Source organism: Macrobrachium rosenbergii, chromosome 59 (assembly GCF_040412425.1).
Source record: "Macrobrachium rosenbergii isolate ZJJX-2024 chromosome 59, ASM4041242v1, whole genome shotgun sequence".
Lineage (NCBI taxonomy): Eukaryota > Metazoa > Arthropoda > Malacostraca > Decapoda > Palaemonidae > Macrobrachium > Macrobrachium rosenbergii.
Window position 1 is genome coordinate 30687114 of NC_089799.1, and position 19296 is coordinate 30706409.

At 34.5% G+C, this 19296-nt stretch overlaps 1 protein-coding gene across 2 annotated transcripts in view; it reads left to right on the forward strand.

The window, feature by feature from the left end:
* Window positions 1-19296, forward strand: part of LOC136837741 (uncharacterized) — a 54187-nt gene that overhangs the window by 20942 nt on the left and 13949 nt on the right. For both annotated transcript variants that reach the window (XM_067102666.1, XM_067102665.1), the window contains one exon: window positions 4470-4499. In XM_067102666.1, coding sequence (XP_066958767.1) covers window positions 4470-4499 — 30 coding nt within the window. The remainder of the gene's footprint in view (window positions 1-4469; window positions 4500-19296) is intronic.

Sequence of the window (19296 nt, forward strand, 5' to 3'; positions counted from 1 at the left end):
AAAATAAAATGATATGAGTAATTCTGAATGCATGAAATCCATATAATCCTCAAACTCAATGGACCTCACGGGGCTGACGGATATTTAACATCACCTTAAAATTTAAAAAGATCTATGCTTTACAATCTAAAACAAAGACACAATTCATGTACAGCAAGTAGGAGGCGACAAACTGAGGTTTTTATTTTTTTGGCGATGCTGCTACAGGTGGAATTGGAATATAAAACTTAGGCTAAAAACCAAACGCTGGGGACCACGAAGTCATTCAGCGCTGAAAGGAAAACTGAAAGTAAATGTTTTAAAAGTGAAGCAGGAGGAAAACCTCACAGTTACACTATAAAACAATTGTTAGGAGAGGGTGGAGAGTAGGGTGGAAGAAAAGATAATATGAAAGGAGGTACAGTAAAAGGAGAGAAAGGGACTGCAGCAAGGGGCCGAAGTGACGCTGCAAAGAAACTTAAGCAATGCCTACAGTGCACTGCGTGAGGTGCACTGACTGCACCATCCCCTACGGGAACTGAAACTCAGTACAGCAAAGACTATTGTGTTCACTTAAATTTTAAGAATATATCCAGTCTTTCTGTTAATTTCAGTTCTACAGTAGATGAGTTCACAATTAACTGTTAAAAGACGTGAGCGGATTTTGCATCCGTGATTATTTTTGTATCTTATTTTTTCATAATACAACGATTTTCTTTTCATCACTAGCTTTAAACGTATTTTTTTAATTTAACAGAGCACATATACTGACTCATTTCTTTTCACTTACTATTACTCTTATTATTTTTGACTGAACTGTTGGCGTAATATACCACTTTTAACTTTTTATCTTATTTGTCATTATTATTATCATTATTATTATAGCTAACGGGCGTCCATCATAATTTTATGGGCCGAAAAGTCTTAAACTTCCCTTGCAAATTTCCAAAAATACGCAATACCCATATAACCTAACATATAGTCCATATAAAACAAGAAATTAAATAAACAGGAAGATATTAAGCCGACAAATAAAAAAAAAATAATACGTGTATAATAAACAATTTCCTTAATTTGTAGTAAAACGATTACATTCTTTAGGGGACCGTGTACGCTGTTACAGGGCTAATGACAAATAAGGCAAATACGGAAACAAAACACCGGGAACAATGTAGAAAATAAAGAGGAAAAATTATTAATCCATAAATGAAAGAAAGTAAGAATGAAAGGATCAACAAGGCGAAGTGCAAAAGACTGAAGTAATTACTTCCTTAATGCCCTATACGGACGAAACTTCTCTCCTCATGAACACATTTTGTAAGCACGAAAGTAATTACATTAAAATCAAACAGGAAATAAAATACAATCACGTTGATTAAAATAACATTCTTTGCAGCGCCATTTAGAATGCAACATTCGTAACGGCTGGTGAGGCATCTCCACACATCATATACACACGTAATTCCAAGGAGTCTGATTGGCACGTGGCAGAAACCTACAATTTGTTGAATTCACCTTGCCCTAAATTTGTCTAGATCTCGCCCCCTTCCTGTCTCCAGTTAGCGTAAAGAGAATGATTGTCGTCTGCGACAGGGCAATGTTTAACCAATTTCCTCAAAAGATGACGAAAGACTTGGCGGAAATGCCAAGGAGGTCTGTCAAAACTTTAGGAAAATGACTTAAGAACCAACTAAAATGGTGTCAACAACTGCTGGAAATGGCTCGCGTTTAGGATGCCTTAAAGAAAAGGTTACAAAAGCAAGACTGCTTGACTTGAAATATCCAAAAGCACACGAATTTAAATGAGATCGAAGTCCATGATAAACAGGACGTCAGCTGGGCACAGAAACGGCTTAATCCTGTGCTTTAATGAAAACTTTATAAATACACGCATTTAACATGCTTATCTGACTCACCCTGTGTTTGCCTACGTATAAATAATAAAAAATAATCAAAGAATAAATATGTTAAAATAAGGAACAAACAAATTCACGTGAAATAAGCTGCATGCAATAACTAAGAATACTGATTCAGTATAACATGACCTGCATACATGAAATGTCCAGAACATATGGTGCTTCCGACGGAATTTCCTTATAATATATAAATATATGTATATATATATATACAGTATATATATCACACGAAAAAGTGATTATAATCATATATATATGTATATATATATATATATATATATATATATATATATATATATATATATATATATATATATATATATATATATATCACTAAACAGACTAAATAAAAAATAAGGTATACATGACACACAATGAACATGAGCAAACAATATGTACATAAATTACATCTTTATAATATATTAACAATATACCATAAGTGTTAAAGTCCTAACAGTAACACGTGGCATAAACATGTATATATAAATATATATACATACATATATATATATATTTATATATATATAAATATATATATTTAGATATTATATATATAAAGTATATATAAGCAAAAACTTGATTAACTTATATACACGAAATATTTTGAAACTCTTGATAGCCAAATAGAAAAATCGACTATCTGTTACTGCACCTACACCAAAGGACACAGGTTCGAATCACGGCCGGTGTAGAAGCACTATTCAATAACAATACCATTTAGGCTTCGGTTACTCCCAAATCTGAGTGATTTCGATATTATGTGGTACTTGCGCCTTAAAATATGCATATGTATATATATATATAAATATATACACAGTATATATATATATAAATATATATATATATATATATATATATATATATATATGTATATATATATAAATATAAATATAAAATTGTGTATTAGTGTGCGTATAGGTACGCTCTCTATTCAACACTTATCCACTATTCTACAACTGATTTAATTCATTAGGATTCCAAGATTTTCAAATTTTTTAAAGTATAAAAAGTTTAGAGGAAACAAGGTATTAATAATGCATATTTTTTATCAGAAACCACATATAAATATTATACAAAGCATATACAAACAGACATTAAGTCTCTTCCTCCAACAGGATGTGGCTCCAGGGAAAAATCCAAGACAGAATCAGCCCATGTTTCTGAAACTTTCACAAGATTAGTCACATCATATACCTACGAGCAAGACTCGTTAGCAACGTACCTAACTCTCCTACACTAACTGAGTATTTCATTTTATCTTCCTCAGGCTCTCTTTCCTGATATTAGGGCATTTCAGTTCCAGTACCACTTCCACTTCAGCTATCCAGAACTTTTTACGTCATGCTCTTCTCCTTCCTTCCTCTCCACATAACCAGAACACTTCAAAACACTGCTCCATCTGCTAAACATTTAAAAAATTCACATGTCTACATACCTCAAACTTTCACTCCCTCCTACTACACATATATTACACAAACATGTCTTCATAACAGCTCCAACCATTTCTTTTCATTAGCTCAGCATCAACACATTATTCCCATAATGGGGAGTTGGATCAACAACCTTTCCACCTACCAACTTCGGCTTCCTTTGGCACTCCCTATCTTTTCCACATCTTTTCCATGCACTCTGCTTCTCTCCTTCTATTTCTTTTGTGACCCTCTTCTCGAATGCTACTGTCATCCATGACATTTACTCCAAAATACCATTGGAGTTTAATTCACCCAACACCCATAACAACATCCACCGCAGCATTTCGCAGTTTCCAGTTTACCCTCATGACGTCACGATTGCGCCTATTCGCTTATCACTTTCCTCTTTTACACACTTTCAAGCTCATTCACTAGTCTCTTTACTTTCTCTTTATCATCCCCAATCAACACTATTTCTTTTGCTACCATGAGCTACTCATCACTCTATTCATGGTCTCTATTCTCTTCTTTTCTCATAACTCTGCATCCAGATATCTTGTCGTTTCATTCACTTCTCTCATCAATCCATCCATCAAGATATGGGACACCAATGGTGACATACAAATAGAAGTGTCTCTGACCCACTTTCACACCAAGCCCACCACTCTCACACCGAGGGAGTCTAACAAGTTTTACTTTCATCATCAAAATTTGCATCACTCAACATTTTACGTTCATCATACTTATCCATTACCCTCCAGATTACGTCCATCAATACTATCAAAAGAATTTTTCCACTGCTCTCAAACTTCTCATACAAGTTTCATCGGCTTGAATCATGGTCGGGGAAAAAGCACTTATCAATTATAATTCACTTTGGGTGCAAGTTTATGGTGAACTGGATGTTAATCGATGTTAATGGCTTGATATATATATACTATATATATATATTAATATATATATATATATATATATATATATATATATATATATATATATATATATATATATATATATATATATATATATATATATAGTGTGAGTGTGTGTATAAGAAACAGTAAAATGAAAAAATTAATTTTGGATATTAATTCATATATATATACCCTTAGTAAGCTTCATTTTGTCAACAACACATTCTAATTCATTTTCTCTCTTTCAGATCTACAGAACAGAGTTTCGAAAATAGAAGGTGAGATGTGACGCCATAGCGTAAGTTATTACTGTTTGTGGTTTTTACAATGAAAGCAGTCGAATATTCCTTATTCCCACGTCAACATCAGACGTGCGCAAGTGTAAACAAAGACTCAAGTCCCCCCCGTCACGATTTCAGTCTTCCCCTCCTATCCGGTGAACTGATGAAGAAGCTGCGAGAAGACGAGACCTACACAAAAGGGCATCCATCCTCTTTAGCGGAGAAGTCCTCCAGTTTTTTTTCGGATCTGTATCCTTGGATGCGTGCAGACACAGTGGTGATGATGAGTTCAATTGAATAATAGAGCATTTAATAAGATAACGCAGCTTAAAAACGAATGGTGTAGCGTGTTCTTTTTATTAGCAGGATCAAAATACGGCGGTAAATAATATTCTCATAGTTGCAGGTTATTTTTTTTTATTGTAACAGCTGGCGCCTTTGATTTTCTCACCCCTCGCGTGAAAAACACGAGTTTTGTTCATTTAAGAAATTTGCATATGTACATTTTGCCATTGAGAGACACAGCATCGTAAACACTTTTGATCTGGTTACTGCGTCAGTGGAACTGTGATTACGATTCAAAACTTCCTGCGCTAAAACGGAAGGTCCGGTGTCCCTCTGGGATTAGGCTGGCATTGTTCACTTCAGTAGGCATCTCTCGCAATTAGGTCTGCTCTCCTAAACAGCGAAACATGATGAATATCAAAAGCATTGCTGTGTTTATTGATTATTAATGTCCGCAACGGGATTAACGAATTATTATTATTATTATTATTATTATTATTAAGCTAATCATCACCTTTCTCAAAATAGTTGCTGAGAGAAATATAAATCGTTGTATTCCGCGCAGCTGCTTTCATGTATCATTCCTGTTATTAGCAGATTCTTTTTCAATTGCGGATCAACTACAAGAAAGATTCTAACAGCATGTACGCCCAGTTTTTTCCTCATCCTTTCAAGTTAGAATTTGGATGAACTATTCTTCGTATCCTTCATCATTCTACTTGGATCTATGTCATCTCTTCGAATCACCCAAAGCAATATCCTGACCATTACATTCGTTACCTAATCAAGATATTCATATCTTTCCTTAACTAATCATGTTTACCATTATTATTTCTGACGCCGGAAAGGAGAATGTAATTAGTATGGGAAAACGGAAGATACTAATGCCAAGAAAATGATAAAACGTAAGTAAAAAGACAATTTACAATAAACCCTAAAAAATTCTTCAACCAGTTAATTTACTTCTAAAGCTCATTATGAATTTGTAACCAAACACGCGAACATCACAAATATTCCAACTGTGCTACAAATTTCATATGAGTAAGATATTGAGAAGGCCTGTTTGTGTCTCAAGAGATATCTTCTTTTTTATACCAGCTGAAATATTAAGGTGATTTCAATTTTGTGATCCAGAACTCAGCACTGAACACCAACGAACACAACTAGACCTCAATTCGAGGTGTGGAAGATCACCAAAGCAAAGGATTACCACACCTCTACTTCTTGCAGAGTTGGATGTGACTATCCACATTACGGCGGCAAAATGTTTTAAGGCTTTCTGGGAATCATAATCTACCCTTCCTCTGTATTTTCTATTATTTTCCAGTTATATATTCGCAGTAGCAGTGATAACTTGCTCAGCAACCCAATTCGGCATATATTTGTAAATATATAATTATACATGTACCGAACCGAGTGGATAAAAAGTTAATATTTACGAAGTCATTTATACATACAGTATATATGTATATATATAAAATATTATATATATTATACAGTATATATATATATATATATATAAAATATATATATATATATATATATATATATATATATATATATATATATATATATATATATATATATATATATATATATATATATATATATATATATATATATATATATATATATATATATAATCTTCATTCCCACCATTATTCCCAAGTTAAGGGGTCGTTAGCCTTGATGCATCTTCTGTCAAAATGCACCTTCCTCTGCTAAACCACCTTCTTCAAATCCTCCCGCACTTTATCGCGCCCTTTAATCCTCTTCACTCCTATCTCCTCACTCATCCTTACCAAATGCCCAAACCATCTCAAGCTCGACTCTCTTATTATAACAGTAATTTTTACCAATCCTGCACTAAAAGCTTCCATTATACGCAACCAAAGAGATGTCAAAACCATTTCAAAAGATAAAATGTTTAAGCTTTTCACGAAGAATTTTTGTAATATTGAGAACAATGTATTCTAAATTTCAATGTATGTAGCTCGAGATTGGTTGTAATCTTTTGTAAATAATTTGTTGTATAAAAACTTAAAGAAAAAAAATGTCCTCACTTTCTAGCCTCTCACGCAGCGAGATCCCCAAAATACACCTCAGCATCCTCATCTATGTTCACTCCAACTTCTGTTCCTCCTTCCTTCCTAATGCCGGTGTTCCTGAAGCATACGTCATCACAGGTCTGATTACGGCACAACAGATCTTGATTTATAGTTTATTTGGCGTGCTTTTATTATGCACTGCCCTTGCTGCCTCCCTCTGTTCCCCCAGGCTGCCTTTATCCTGCTTTCAAGCTCAGCTTCACATTCTCCCTCCCTCCCTCCCCCCTGGCTTAAAGCAGATCCTGAGTACTTGAAATTCTCTTCCTGTTTTAAATCTAGGCCTCCTCGATCTCGTATAAGTAACTTATCTCTATTGCTCGCTTGTACCATAGCCTTACTTTTACCCACATTTACTTTCACAGCACTCCATTCACGAGATTCCTGCCTCTCTCTTACCATTCTTTGCCATTCTTCTTCATTCTCTTCCGTAATCACCAGATCATCTGAATGTAAGAATTCCCACAGATTTTCATTTGTAATCCCTTCACCCAGTACATCCATAACCAGCACAAACAAAAATGGGCCAAGTGCCGATCTTTGGTGCAAACCAGCACTAGCTAAAAGCGCTTCTTTTTTTGCCACAGGCTGTTATCACTCCTGTCCTCATTCGTTTGTAGATCATTCCAACCAACCTAACCAATAATAATTCAACTGAAAATTATTCAAAACTTCAAAGCTTTTTTCAAGATGTGCTTAATGTTCGACAAACAACGATTCCATTATATATATAAGCAACGAACCAGCATTCCCAACTTGCCCAAAACATTCTGATGACCCTCATTCTCTATTTAAAATTAACCTAATAGAATTAAAAGGAATACAGCGTTCCTCTTGTGAACTCACAAAGTAAAAACTTAAATATTCCTTTCTATAATAAGCTCACCTCCTATTTTTAATTCAATTTCAAAAACATCTGTAACTAATCTTAAACTCTATGGAAGGCGCTTTCTGGAAATTTTTGTTTTTTTGAGGATGAGAAAGGAACAAAGTTAGAAACAAAATTATATCCAGAACGTAAGAAAGCCGTGGTTTGCGTTTCCTTAACCTCTGTAAACCACATTCATTCACAGGTTAAAGCCCAAGCTCAGACACAGAATCGTCTCCTCTTTCTTTCTTCAATTTTTTCTTCAATAATAATAATAATAATAATAATAATAATAATAATAATAATAATAATAATAATAATAATAATAATAATAATAATAATAATAATAACAACAACAATAATAATAATAATAATAATAATAATAATAATAATAATAATAATAATAATAATAATTTTTATTACATCTAAGCATAAATATCACTTCAGGTCATTCAAAGTAGCCTCATTATATTTTAGACGAAGAAACACATGTATAAGAAAGAATGCATATATGTAAATGTCAGTGCACAAGATATGATAAATAAGTAAATAAATAAATACCTTTAAAGCCTACAACATTTCCTCTTCTGACAGCCTCTTGGTAGTCGAGGGAGAGGCAGGAGCATCTAGAGTATACTGCCTCAATCTTTTTTGCATAAGCTTCCGAGCACACGCTAGAGCACGAATTTCAAAAGACGGTTGAGTAAATGGGTGAAAAATAACAATTGGAAATAATTCTTCAACTGCTAAGGCTGTTCTATAAAAATCCACTCTTTTATTGACTTCAAATGATATCAAATCAAATTATTGCAAAAAGAACTAAGTAAAAGGACACATTTCAATGTAAGTATCGGGACTAGATACTAAACTCTGCTCCTAAGGTTTAATAAAACTGATTCACAAAAATATAATGCATCAATTCTTCTTGTCTTGTTGACTGCATGCAGAATTTAAAGTTTTAAAAGTTCAACTGTAAGAAAATATAAACTTTTTAATGTCTCTTTTACGAAGTCATTTGCACTCTGAAAATTAAATTTTGTTACAAACAATTATCACCCAATTGAAAAGGATCCGTCGATACTATACCGAGAACTGTAATTCGATGGCATACCCTTAGCTAAATTCTGCCTATCCAGGTCCTCTCTCGAACGCCTTCAGGTTTAACTCAAAAGTCCCTCCTGGCTTCATTATCTAGTTCTGTATTCTCTCATCATATCCACAGAACCAACTATTCTGTCCCAGCATGTCCACTCAGGCCTCTTGTCACTAATATTTCCGTCACATCATGTGATAATCCCTCCTGAATTCTTGCTACTCATCTTTTGGTCTGTCATTTATGCTGGAATTATTGAGGACATGCATCAAACTATTTCTAGGTCCAATTGTTTTCTCCTTGTCCTTTCAGTTATTCTTCAAATCTCAATAAAATCCTTCCTCATTCCATCTTAGACCAATATGCCAACTCTCCTGCAGTCGACCAAAATTTGTATCTAAGAGTCAATATCAAGTGTCCCTGTTTGTCTACACATGTTCACTACTCTTCTTGCAAGCATCCCAACATATTACAGCTCATTCTTGCTATGGTCCCTACACTCAATGCATTTTCATTTAAAGGGTTCCCTTAACTATATTTTTTCAAAGGATTCTTTGCACACCTTATTTATATTCGGCAACTCATCTATATTTGTTTGTCCTTTCTGGTGAGCTTTATCCAACTGGCTAATGAAGAATTAGAGGAATTTATTTCTGGTGACAGAAATTTCTCGTCATTTAGTCACAATTTTTTTTTGTCCTTACTGGTGAGCTTTATCCTCTCATTTTAACCAGGTTTGGGCTTGGCATCAGCTGAAGGTTTATACACTAATTTTGAATTTTAAAATTAAAGTGAATAACAAACAGTTCACCTGCCAGCTTCCAACGTATTTATAGAGCTCCCGCTACCTTCCTTGCTTCACTTTGTCTGTAATCCTGTCGGTATCATCATTTATATTTACTCCTATACACCTAAGCGATTCGAAACCTTCCACCTTTATCCTGTTGTTGGTAAATCCATCTCTCATGATTTCGAATTATAATCATATCTTTGCACCTTCAAACTCTCCACAGCTTCTCTTCATTACGGTAAATGAACACTGCATCATCTGCAAACATCATTCACCCCATACTCGACCACAACACCTTTCGTGACCAAAAATTTATACCCAGTTTTGCTGACCTTTCCTTGGCTTCTCTCATCATTCCATTGGAAAACCATGAGCCGGTGAAACCCCTTGTTTAATACTTATTTTTACTCCAAGCCAGTCACTCTCATGTTGCATACCTTTGTCTATTTTTCCTTTCATCATAAACCTAACCTCTTAAGAAATTATCTTTTAAAATGCCTTCCAGAAAGTATAAAATTTCCACTTGGCATCTCTATTTTATTTTTATCTTTTTTTTTTAAATATGCCACATAAAACTTTTTCTATTAACTCTCAAACATCTTACACTATTGTTTCATGGCAAATTCTTGATCAACACATCCTCTTCCCTCTCTTAACCTGTTGTATGTTCACCTACTAATTCTCTTATTGTTTCTTATTAAGCATTTCTCCAAGTCCTTTAGAACTTTCCTTCTACCCGATATACCTGACACATCCTGGTCATCCACTGATGTGCAGGGTTAGCTTCATACTGCAGTATTTTGCTTGTAACCTCATCAACTCCTGAAGCCTTTCCATACTTCAGTTTCTTCACTGACCCCTTACATCCTTAACAAACTTCCCATTCGCATTCTTAAACTTTTCATCAACCCCCTCCATTTTGTCATCAATCAGTTGTGCCAATCTTCTGTCTTCTACACCCAACACTGTCAAAAATATTCACTCCATCGACATAGGACTGCATTCCTTCCCAAGATTGTTTCCGAATAAATATTTTACTCCAAAATTCATTTATCCATTGCCCCTTTCTGTATTTATTTCCCACCAGTTCATTTAAAGCATGTGCTCAAATTTTCCAATGAATTTTCATAACATTCTACTCTCTCCTTGATCACCTTAATGACCTCTTTTCTATGCTGTATCTGAACTAGAAATAATACCATATTTTCCTTTCCTGAAAAAAAAAAAAAAAAGGTTGACAATGGATTTCGTTCTAGAATTTTTCAACCCGATTCTTGTAATACTTTTGACTTGGTTAATCCACTGTCACTAGGAGCACTTTGGATTCGTCGAATATTGATGGCGTGCAAGTTGCACCATCAAACACAACACGCCTCTCCTCACACCTCCATCTCTCTTTTTCTTTTCTACATATATATATATATTTATATATATATATATATATATATATATATATATATATATATATATATATATATATATATATATATATATATATATATAACCCTTCACAGAGTCGTAATAATGCCCTTTATTTTGCACTGATATAAACATCCCTCCATAGAGTTGCATTAACGCCAAAAATAAGCATTCACACACCTCTCTCTACTAGTATTTCTCAGACAATATTTTCTACTAAATTTGGCAATCATTCATTCTTTTAGGATGGTCTGACAAACGAAGTCTTCAACTTCTACTTATAAAACATGAGTAGTCAGAATATGCCTGTTTGCAATGTAGTCAACAAAAAAATTTATGTTGAAGAAGGCTGGTGGCAGGTAAGATCCCAGCTTCATTTGATAGTTTTTGGTAAGTAAACTAGTGAGACTCTTGCCCATTATGCAATACCATACCCTTGGTATCCTCAGGGAACGATTATACAGTGTTTCAGAGCTTGGGTGGACAAAGTTTCCCCAACACCAGGAAAAGTCCTTCTACCTGGTTATGCTTTCACAAATATGTGTGGAGAGACAGGGTTCTTACAATATTTTTTTTTTTTGGTAGTAAAGTAGCAGTGCTTCCTCTTGTTGCAGTTATCACAACCATCAAATGCAAAAAGACATTAACGATAACACTGCAGAAACCTAGATCTGATCAGCCAATAGTCCAATCGGAAGGTACAAGACTGAACGCCACCAAGACTAAAATTTTATTGACCAATCTTGCATGGTGGACTTACTCCATGATTCGCTTTCCATAGGAAACATCATACATATGGTCCTGAATATTTGGCAGTAACTATGCTCCTTCTACTCCAAGTTACTTTTTGTACAACACCTTAAATCTTATCACCTAAAAACATAATAAAACTGTATATTGTTTGGAAGGCTTCTTACATAGGGAGAAACTAAGCTATGTACATTCCCCATGTCTTTTATTCTATCATTATATGAATACTGTTCTCTTGTTTGGATTTCAGTGATGCCCTGGGAGCTTTATACTCAGCGGCAGTGACTCAAGAATTTCTGTAAAATTCTCGCTTGGCAGAGGGGCCATGCATGGTGCCCCATTCCTTTTATTGTCAAACTGTGGAAAAATCTTCGTGGTTTTGTTCAGCTGTTCATGCTTCTAAGTTTAAGAGAGGCTATGATAATAACTCAAAAAGACATGAAGCATCGCCTTAATCATCCTGACATGTAATGTACAAACACACACACACATTCCATTATATATATATATATATATATATATATATATATATATATATATATATATATATATATATATATATATATATATATATATATATATATAATCTGTAGCTTTAACATTACCTATTGTTCATTTTCTGTTTTTCTCGCATAAGAACATTTTGTTACACGTTAATGGCCTTGTTTTGTGTCACATGAGTGTTTGCATGTTTTTAGCGGTAATAATCCTGATCACAGTTAAGCCACCTCTCACTGACGGAGTGCTGACTGCTAATCCTCTAGGAACGTTTTGTGTAGGTTTTTTTTACACGATTGTTTAAGCTCAGTGTTATCTGCAGATAAAAATTTATGTAAAAGTAAAACTGGTCTTTTGTCCTTACCCGTTACTTTAAATGAAGAAAATTACCAGTATAATAAATGAATCTAATCGTGAATATAGTATACACATATAGTAAACCCGGGTAAAAATGACGGTAATATATTTTATGCAATGGCTGTCAGTTAACATGAAAATTCAATTTATCGAAGTTTTGTTTGATCCACAAAGACTTATGACTCTTGGTTTACCTTCGGAAAGTAATTTTTGTTACATTAAATTATACATATTTTCATTCGTTTAACGTCAGAGTTATTAGCCTTTTATTTTTGTTGTTTTGTTTTTCAAACATTCTGCTAAAAATTTTAAATTTCACATTTAAATCAACACCAAAATGAGTAATCCCGACATTACATAAATCAACAACAGTACATTAAACGATTAAGAAATATGTGGATAAGCCAGCTCATTATGAAGGACCATAAATTTTTTTTTTTATTTACTGTTAATTTGCTTTCTTGAATAAGCTGCTATGAATTCCAACTGCCGAGCTATAATGTGGCTCCAAAATGAGAATCCTAGAAGGTAAAGGAATTTACATAAACAATTTAATGAAGTTGGAATATAGAAGTTAGGCCAAAGGCCAAGAGCTGGGACCTATTAGGTCATTCGGCGCTGAATAGGAAACTGACAGGACGAAAACCTCGCAGCTGCACTATGAAACATTTGTTAGAGAGGGTGGAAAGTCAGATGGAAGGAAGACAATATGAACAGAGGTACTGTAAAAGGAATGAAAGAGGTTGCAGCTTGGGGCCGAAGGGACGCTACAAGGAACCGTAAGTAGTACTTACAGTGCACCGCCTGAGATACACTGACGGTACTATCCCAACTAAGGGGGACGATTCAAAGAGGAATACCGTTATTCTCAAACGTGGCCAGTTCAAGGCAGGTGCCTTGCGACACCACAGAAATATGTGGATATGCATCGCGATTTATATAGCTGGCCAGTGTTTATGAGCATCTTACAATTCACCAAGGATTTCACAGGACAACAGTTAGGAAGAATGTGCGAACTCATGCATATCTGAAGACTACTTTGCACAAATCAACTAAAAATATATATATATATATATATATATATATATATATATATATATATATATATATATATATATATATATATATATATATATATATTTTTTTTTTTTTAGTTAATTTGTGCAAAGTAGTCTTCAGATATGCATGAGTTCGCACATTCTTCCTAACTGTTTTCCTGTGAAATCCTTGGTGAATTGTAAGATGCTCATAAACATATAAAACTTATTTATATTCATATATATTATATTTAATTTATATATATAAATACATACATATATATATGTATATGATATATATACATGTATGTTATATACATATATATATATATATATATATATATATATATATATATATATATATATATATATATATATATGTGTGTGTGTGTGTGTGTGTGTGTGTGTGTGTGTGTGTGTGTAGTTTGTCACTTTTTTTGGCCCACAATATTTTTCACATTTTCCGCATCAGGTTATAAATGGCCTATTAATACCGAACTCTGTTCTTTGCGAATACTTTACACCACAAAGGGAGTTCCATCTGAAAAGTGCACCTGAACCGATCAGGAATCGAACCCATGTCATTTAGGATTGCATAAGAGACAGTAATTTAAGCACTCAGCCATTAATTCCTGCCATTGTAACATCTCTTAAAAGCAGGTGGCCGCAGCCTGATCAGGGCAGGTGCAGTTACACAATTTGCTAAAACACACATACGATATATTATAAGTTGATACTGGTTCTCTTATACTGTACATATTGCTATCGAGTACAGGTTTTTGTACTTACAATCGATACCAACTTAGAAGTTGTAGATTTCAACCATTCAGGGGTTCAATTCACCCTGGTGGCGAATCGCTTATCACTTATAAATTCCCCTTCGGGTGATGTCATTCCAAGGTTGAGCAAATTTGATATTGAACAACATTTATAGCTTAATGTATGTGAAAAAAAAATGATATATATGTGTATTTATATTTTATATGTATATATAAATATATATAAAACACTATATATATAATATATATATACAGTACATACATATATATATTTCATATACATTAAGCTACAAATGTTCAATATCAAATTTACTCAACCTTGGAATGACATCGCCCGAAGGGGAATTTATAAGTGATAAGCGATTTGCCACCAGGGTGAATTGAACCCCTGCATGGTTGAAATCTACAACTTCTAAGTTGATATCGATTCTAAGTACAAAAACATGTATTCGATAGCAATATGTATAACAGAACCAGTATCAACTTATACCTCTCTTGATAGCGCAAAGGTTACCATCACTGAAACGTCATCGCTTCCCAACCATTCGGGGGCTCGAATTTCCCTGCTGATGAATCACTTATCACTTATAAATTCCCCTTTGGGCTATGTTACTCCGAGGTGAGTGAATTTTACAGAAATAAAGTTCTGTCTCACACCGGGAACGAACCCCGGCCTTGGCCTGTCACTCGGGAGACCGAGGTTCGTTTCCGGTATTAGAAATTTATTTCTGTGAAACACGTGTTCATGTATATCTGTATACCTAATATATACATATATATATATATATACTGTATGCATCTATATATATATATATATATATATATATATATATATATATATATATATATATATATATATATATATATATATATATATATATATATATATATATATATATATATATATGTATATATATATATATATATATATATATATATATATCTATATATATATATATATATATATATATATATATATATATATATATATATATATATATATATATATATATATATATATATATATATATATATATATATATGTATGTATATATATATATATATATATATATATATATATATATATATATATATATATATATATATATATATATATATATATATATATATATATATATATATATATATATATATATATATATATATACGTAATGCCTGTAGCTATTTCAAACAGGTTTATAAACTTACATACTCTAGAGAGAGAAGTAGCTTAACAGACAAACTGATATAAGAAATACAAAAATAACCTCAAAGAGGAAATAATCTTTTAGCAACTGCCATACCAGAGTCCTTTACACATTTAAACCACACCAGTTTTCGCTATCGGAATTGGAGTAGGAGATTAGGTTTGATGCCAAGCGCTGGGACCTATGAGGTCATTCAGCGCTGAAAGGAAAATTGAGAGTAAAGATTTTAAAGGTGTAATAGGAGGAAAGCCTCGCAGTTGCACTATGAAACAATTGTTAGAGAGGGTGAAAAATAAGACGGAAGAATGAGAATATGAACGGAGGTACAGTAAAATGAATGAAAGGGGGTTGCAGCTAGGGGCCCAAGGGCGTTGCAAAGAACCTTAAGTAATCCCTACAGCGAACTGCGTGAGGTGCACTGATGACACTCTCCCCCCCCACCGGAGAGTTTTCTCTATCGTTTCCGTTCTTCTCAAAAAATGTAAATTAAGAGTTTGTATGCCATGTGCAGCAAGCGATGTCTAGCAGACCACAACAATCTCGATGTAACTTTACGAGTGTCATTCCAGTACTCAAGTTGACGATTCCTCACCCGAAAGTCCGACAAAAGTCCTACATTCGCCCCACTAACTATTTTACCCTATCATAGTCTCATTGATATTCAGTAAGGATAGAGGACAGAACTTTTTACCGTCATTGGACTGACACCATTAAAGTTAGATGGAGGTGATCACCTGGGATTGTTTTCCGGATCATAGCTCTTCCTAGAGATTTCGTGTGGCGCATACTACTTCAGATTGCTTTTATATGTTTTCTTCATTACTCTCTCTCTCTCTCTCTCTCTCTCTCTCTGTTCTTTTTTTGTGCCGACGGCATTTACGCTTTTCCTACAACGCGTGTGTATAAAAATGTGTTAATGACAACTAAGGTCTTCGATATCGGATAGTGACAGATTTACCTGACAACGACATACCCAGACAGGGACAGTTTACACTGAGGATCATAAAACTAGTATTAATGACAACTAAGATCTTATTATATTTACACTGAGGATCAAGGGAAGCATCATGACATACCTAGATTTACACTGAGGGGAAGCATCATGATACACCCAGACAGTGACAGAAGCATCAAAACATACCCAGATAGACATACCCCAGACAGTGACAGATTTACACTGAGGATCAAGGGAAGCATCATGACATACCCAGACAGGGACAGTTTACACTGAGGATCAGGGGAAGCATCATGATACACCCAGACAGTGACAGATTTACACTGAGGATCAAGGGAAGCATCATGACATACCCAGACAGTGACAGATTTACAATGAGGATCAGGGAACACATCACGGTACACCCAGACAGTGACTAATTTGCACTGAGGATCAGGGGAAGGAACATGGCATACCCAGACACTGATAGATTTACACTGAGGATCAGGGGTAGCATCATAATACACCCAGACAGTGACAGATTTACACTGAGGATCATACCCAGACAGTGATAGGCACTCAGGATCAGGGAAGCATGACATGACCCAGACAGGGAAGCAGACATTAGATTTACAATGAGGATCAGGGGAAGCATCAAGATATATTTAGACAGTGACAAATTTACACTGAGGATCAGAAGCAGTGAGACAGTGAGTGATTTACGAGGACTCACGATACACCCAGACAGTGACAGATTTACATTGAGGATCAGGGAAGCATCATGATATATCTAGACTGACAAATTTACCAGAATTAGGGAGGCATCAGATTTACAGGGGAGGCATTATGAACACCTAGACAGTGACAGATTTACACTGAAGGTCAAGAAGCATCATCATACTCCGGACAGTGACAGATTTACCCTGAAAGGGAAGCACAGTGACAGATTTACGCTGAAAGGTCAGTTATGAGATTTATACTGAAGGTCAGGGAAGCATCAGATACTCCGTGACAGTGACAGATTTATGGTCATAAGCATCAAACATTAACAGTGACAGATTTACGCAAGGAGGATCAAGGTGAAGCATCAAGCATCATATTTCCCAGACAGTGACAGATTTATTACTACAGATTTACTGAAGGTCAGGAAGCATCAGGATACTCCGTGACAGTGACAGATTTACAAGGTCAGGAAGCATCATGATACTCCCAGACAGTGACAGATTTGCACTGAAGGTCAGGGAAGCATCATGATACCCAGACAGTGATTTACACAGGGAAGCATCATGAGACAGTGACAGATTTACGCTGAAGGTCAGGAAGCATCAGATACTCCCAGACAGTGACATCATGGTATATCTAGACTGACAACAGATTTACACTTTACACTGAAGGTCATTAGGGTGAGATTTACGCATCATGAAGACCTCCCAGACAGTGACAGATTTACGCTGAAGGTCAGGGAAGCATCATGATACTCCCAGACAGTGACAGATTTACGCTGAAGGTCAGGGAAGCATCATGATACTCCCAGACAGTGACAGATTTACACTGAAGGTCAGGGAAGCATCATGATACTCCGTGACAGTGACAGATTTACGCTGAAGGTCAGGGAAGCATCATGATACTCCCAGACAGTGGCAGATTTACATTGAAGCTAATGAGACCAATATATACGATTTGAAATAAAACACTGTAAAAGAATCTATGCTAACACTGATATATCATGATACTCACAGTGACTTTCGACGATAAAAGCACTTACTCCCAGAATTGCTTTACATTGAAGCTGGAACCAAAATACGATTTGAAAGCCAACACTAATATCTAACACTGATATACATCGTCTCGACAAAAATGACCAATTGTCAATAATAAATGACCAATTGTCAATAATAATCCATTAAGTAAAGATGACGACCTGCTGAAAGGTGTCTTTCTTTAACTGACATTAAGACATGCACTGGTAGAGAACTATTCACTGTGCTTCAAGATTTCTTAAACACCCATAATAAGTACTCAAATGCGGTGACTGCCTGATCACTGTACCAGTGTCGTCAAAAGCGACGGGCAGTTCTAAATAATTTTGCAGTTACGTGATACTTACAGTATATCAAACACAATATGTGCATTACCTTTAAGCTCAGTGTCTTGTGAATACAAATGAGTATAAATGAAATATTAATGGTAAAATTGAAACTTTATCTTGGGTCCCATGCGTTAGATGAAAACAATGACTGGTCTAATAAATGAAAATAATTATCAGTGGTGTAAAAAATGAAACAAACTTTTATAAAATAAGGTGGGGTATCCATTCCGTAAAAAATGACGCGTTACGCTTTACTGTGCAATTACTTACAAAAATATGAATAAAGATATCTCACCGCTGACTTGTAATGAGCCAGAAACATACGAGTATAACTATACTATTATGTATCTTTATTTAGACAACTTTTCATTTTAGCCTTAAAAAATATTTTTGTTTTACTCAGACCGATACATTATGGTATACATATTTGGCCTCAAAATTACATGAAAATTAATAATTCTAGCATGATACCCAACTTTTTATAGATCAATCAAACAAATATATCTTAAGCAAGTTCTCGACTGATTATCATAAACATTTGTTAGATATTAACTTCGGTTTTAATGCGCAAAAACTGACACA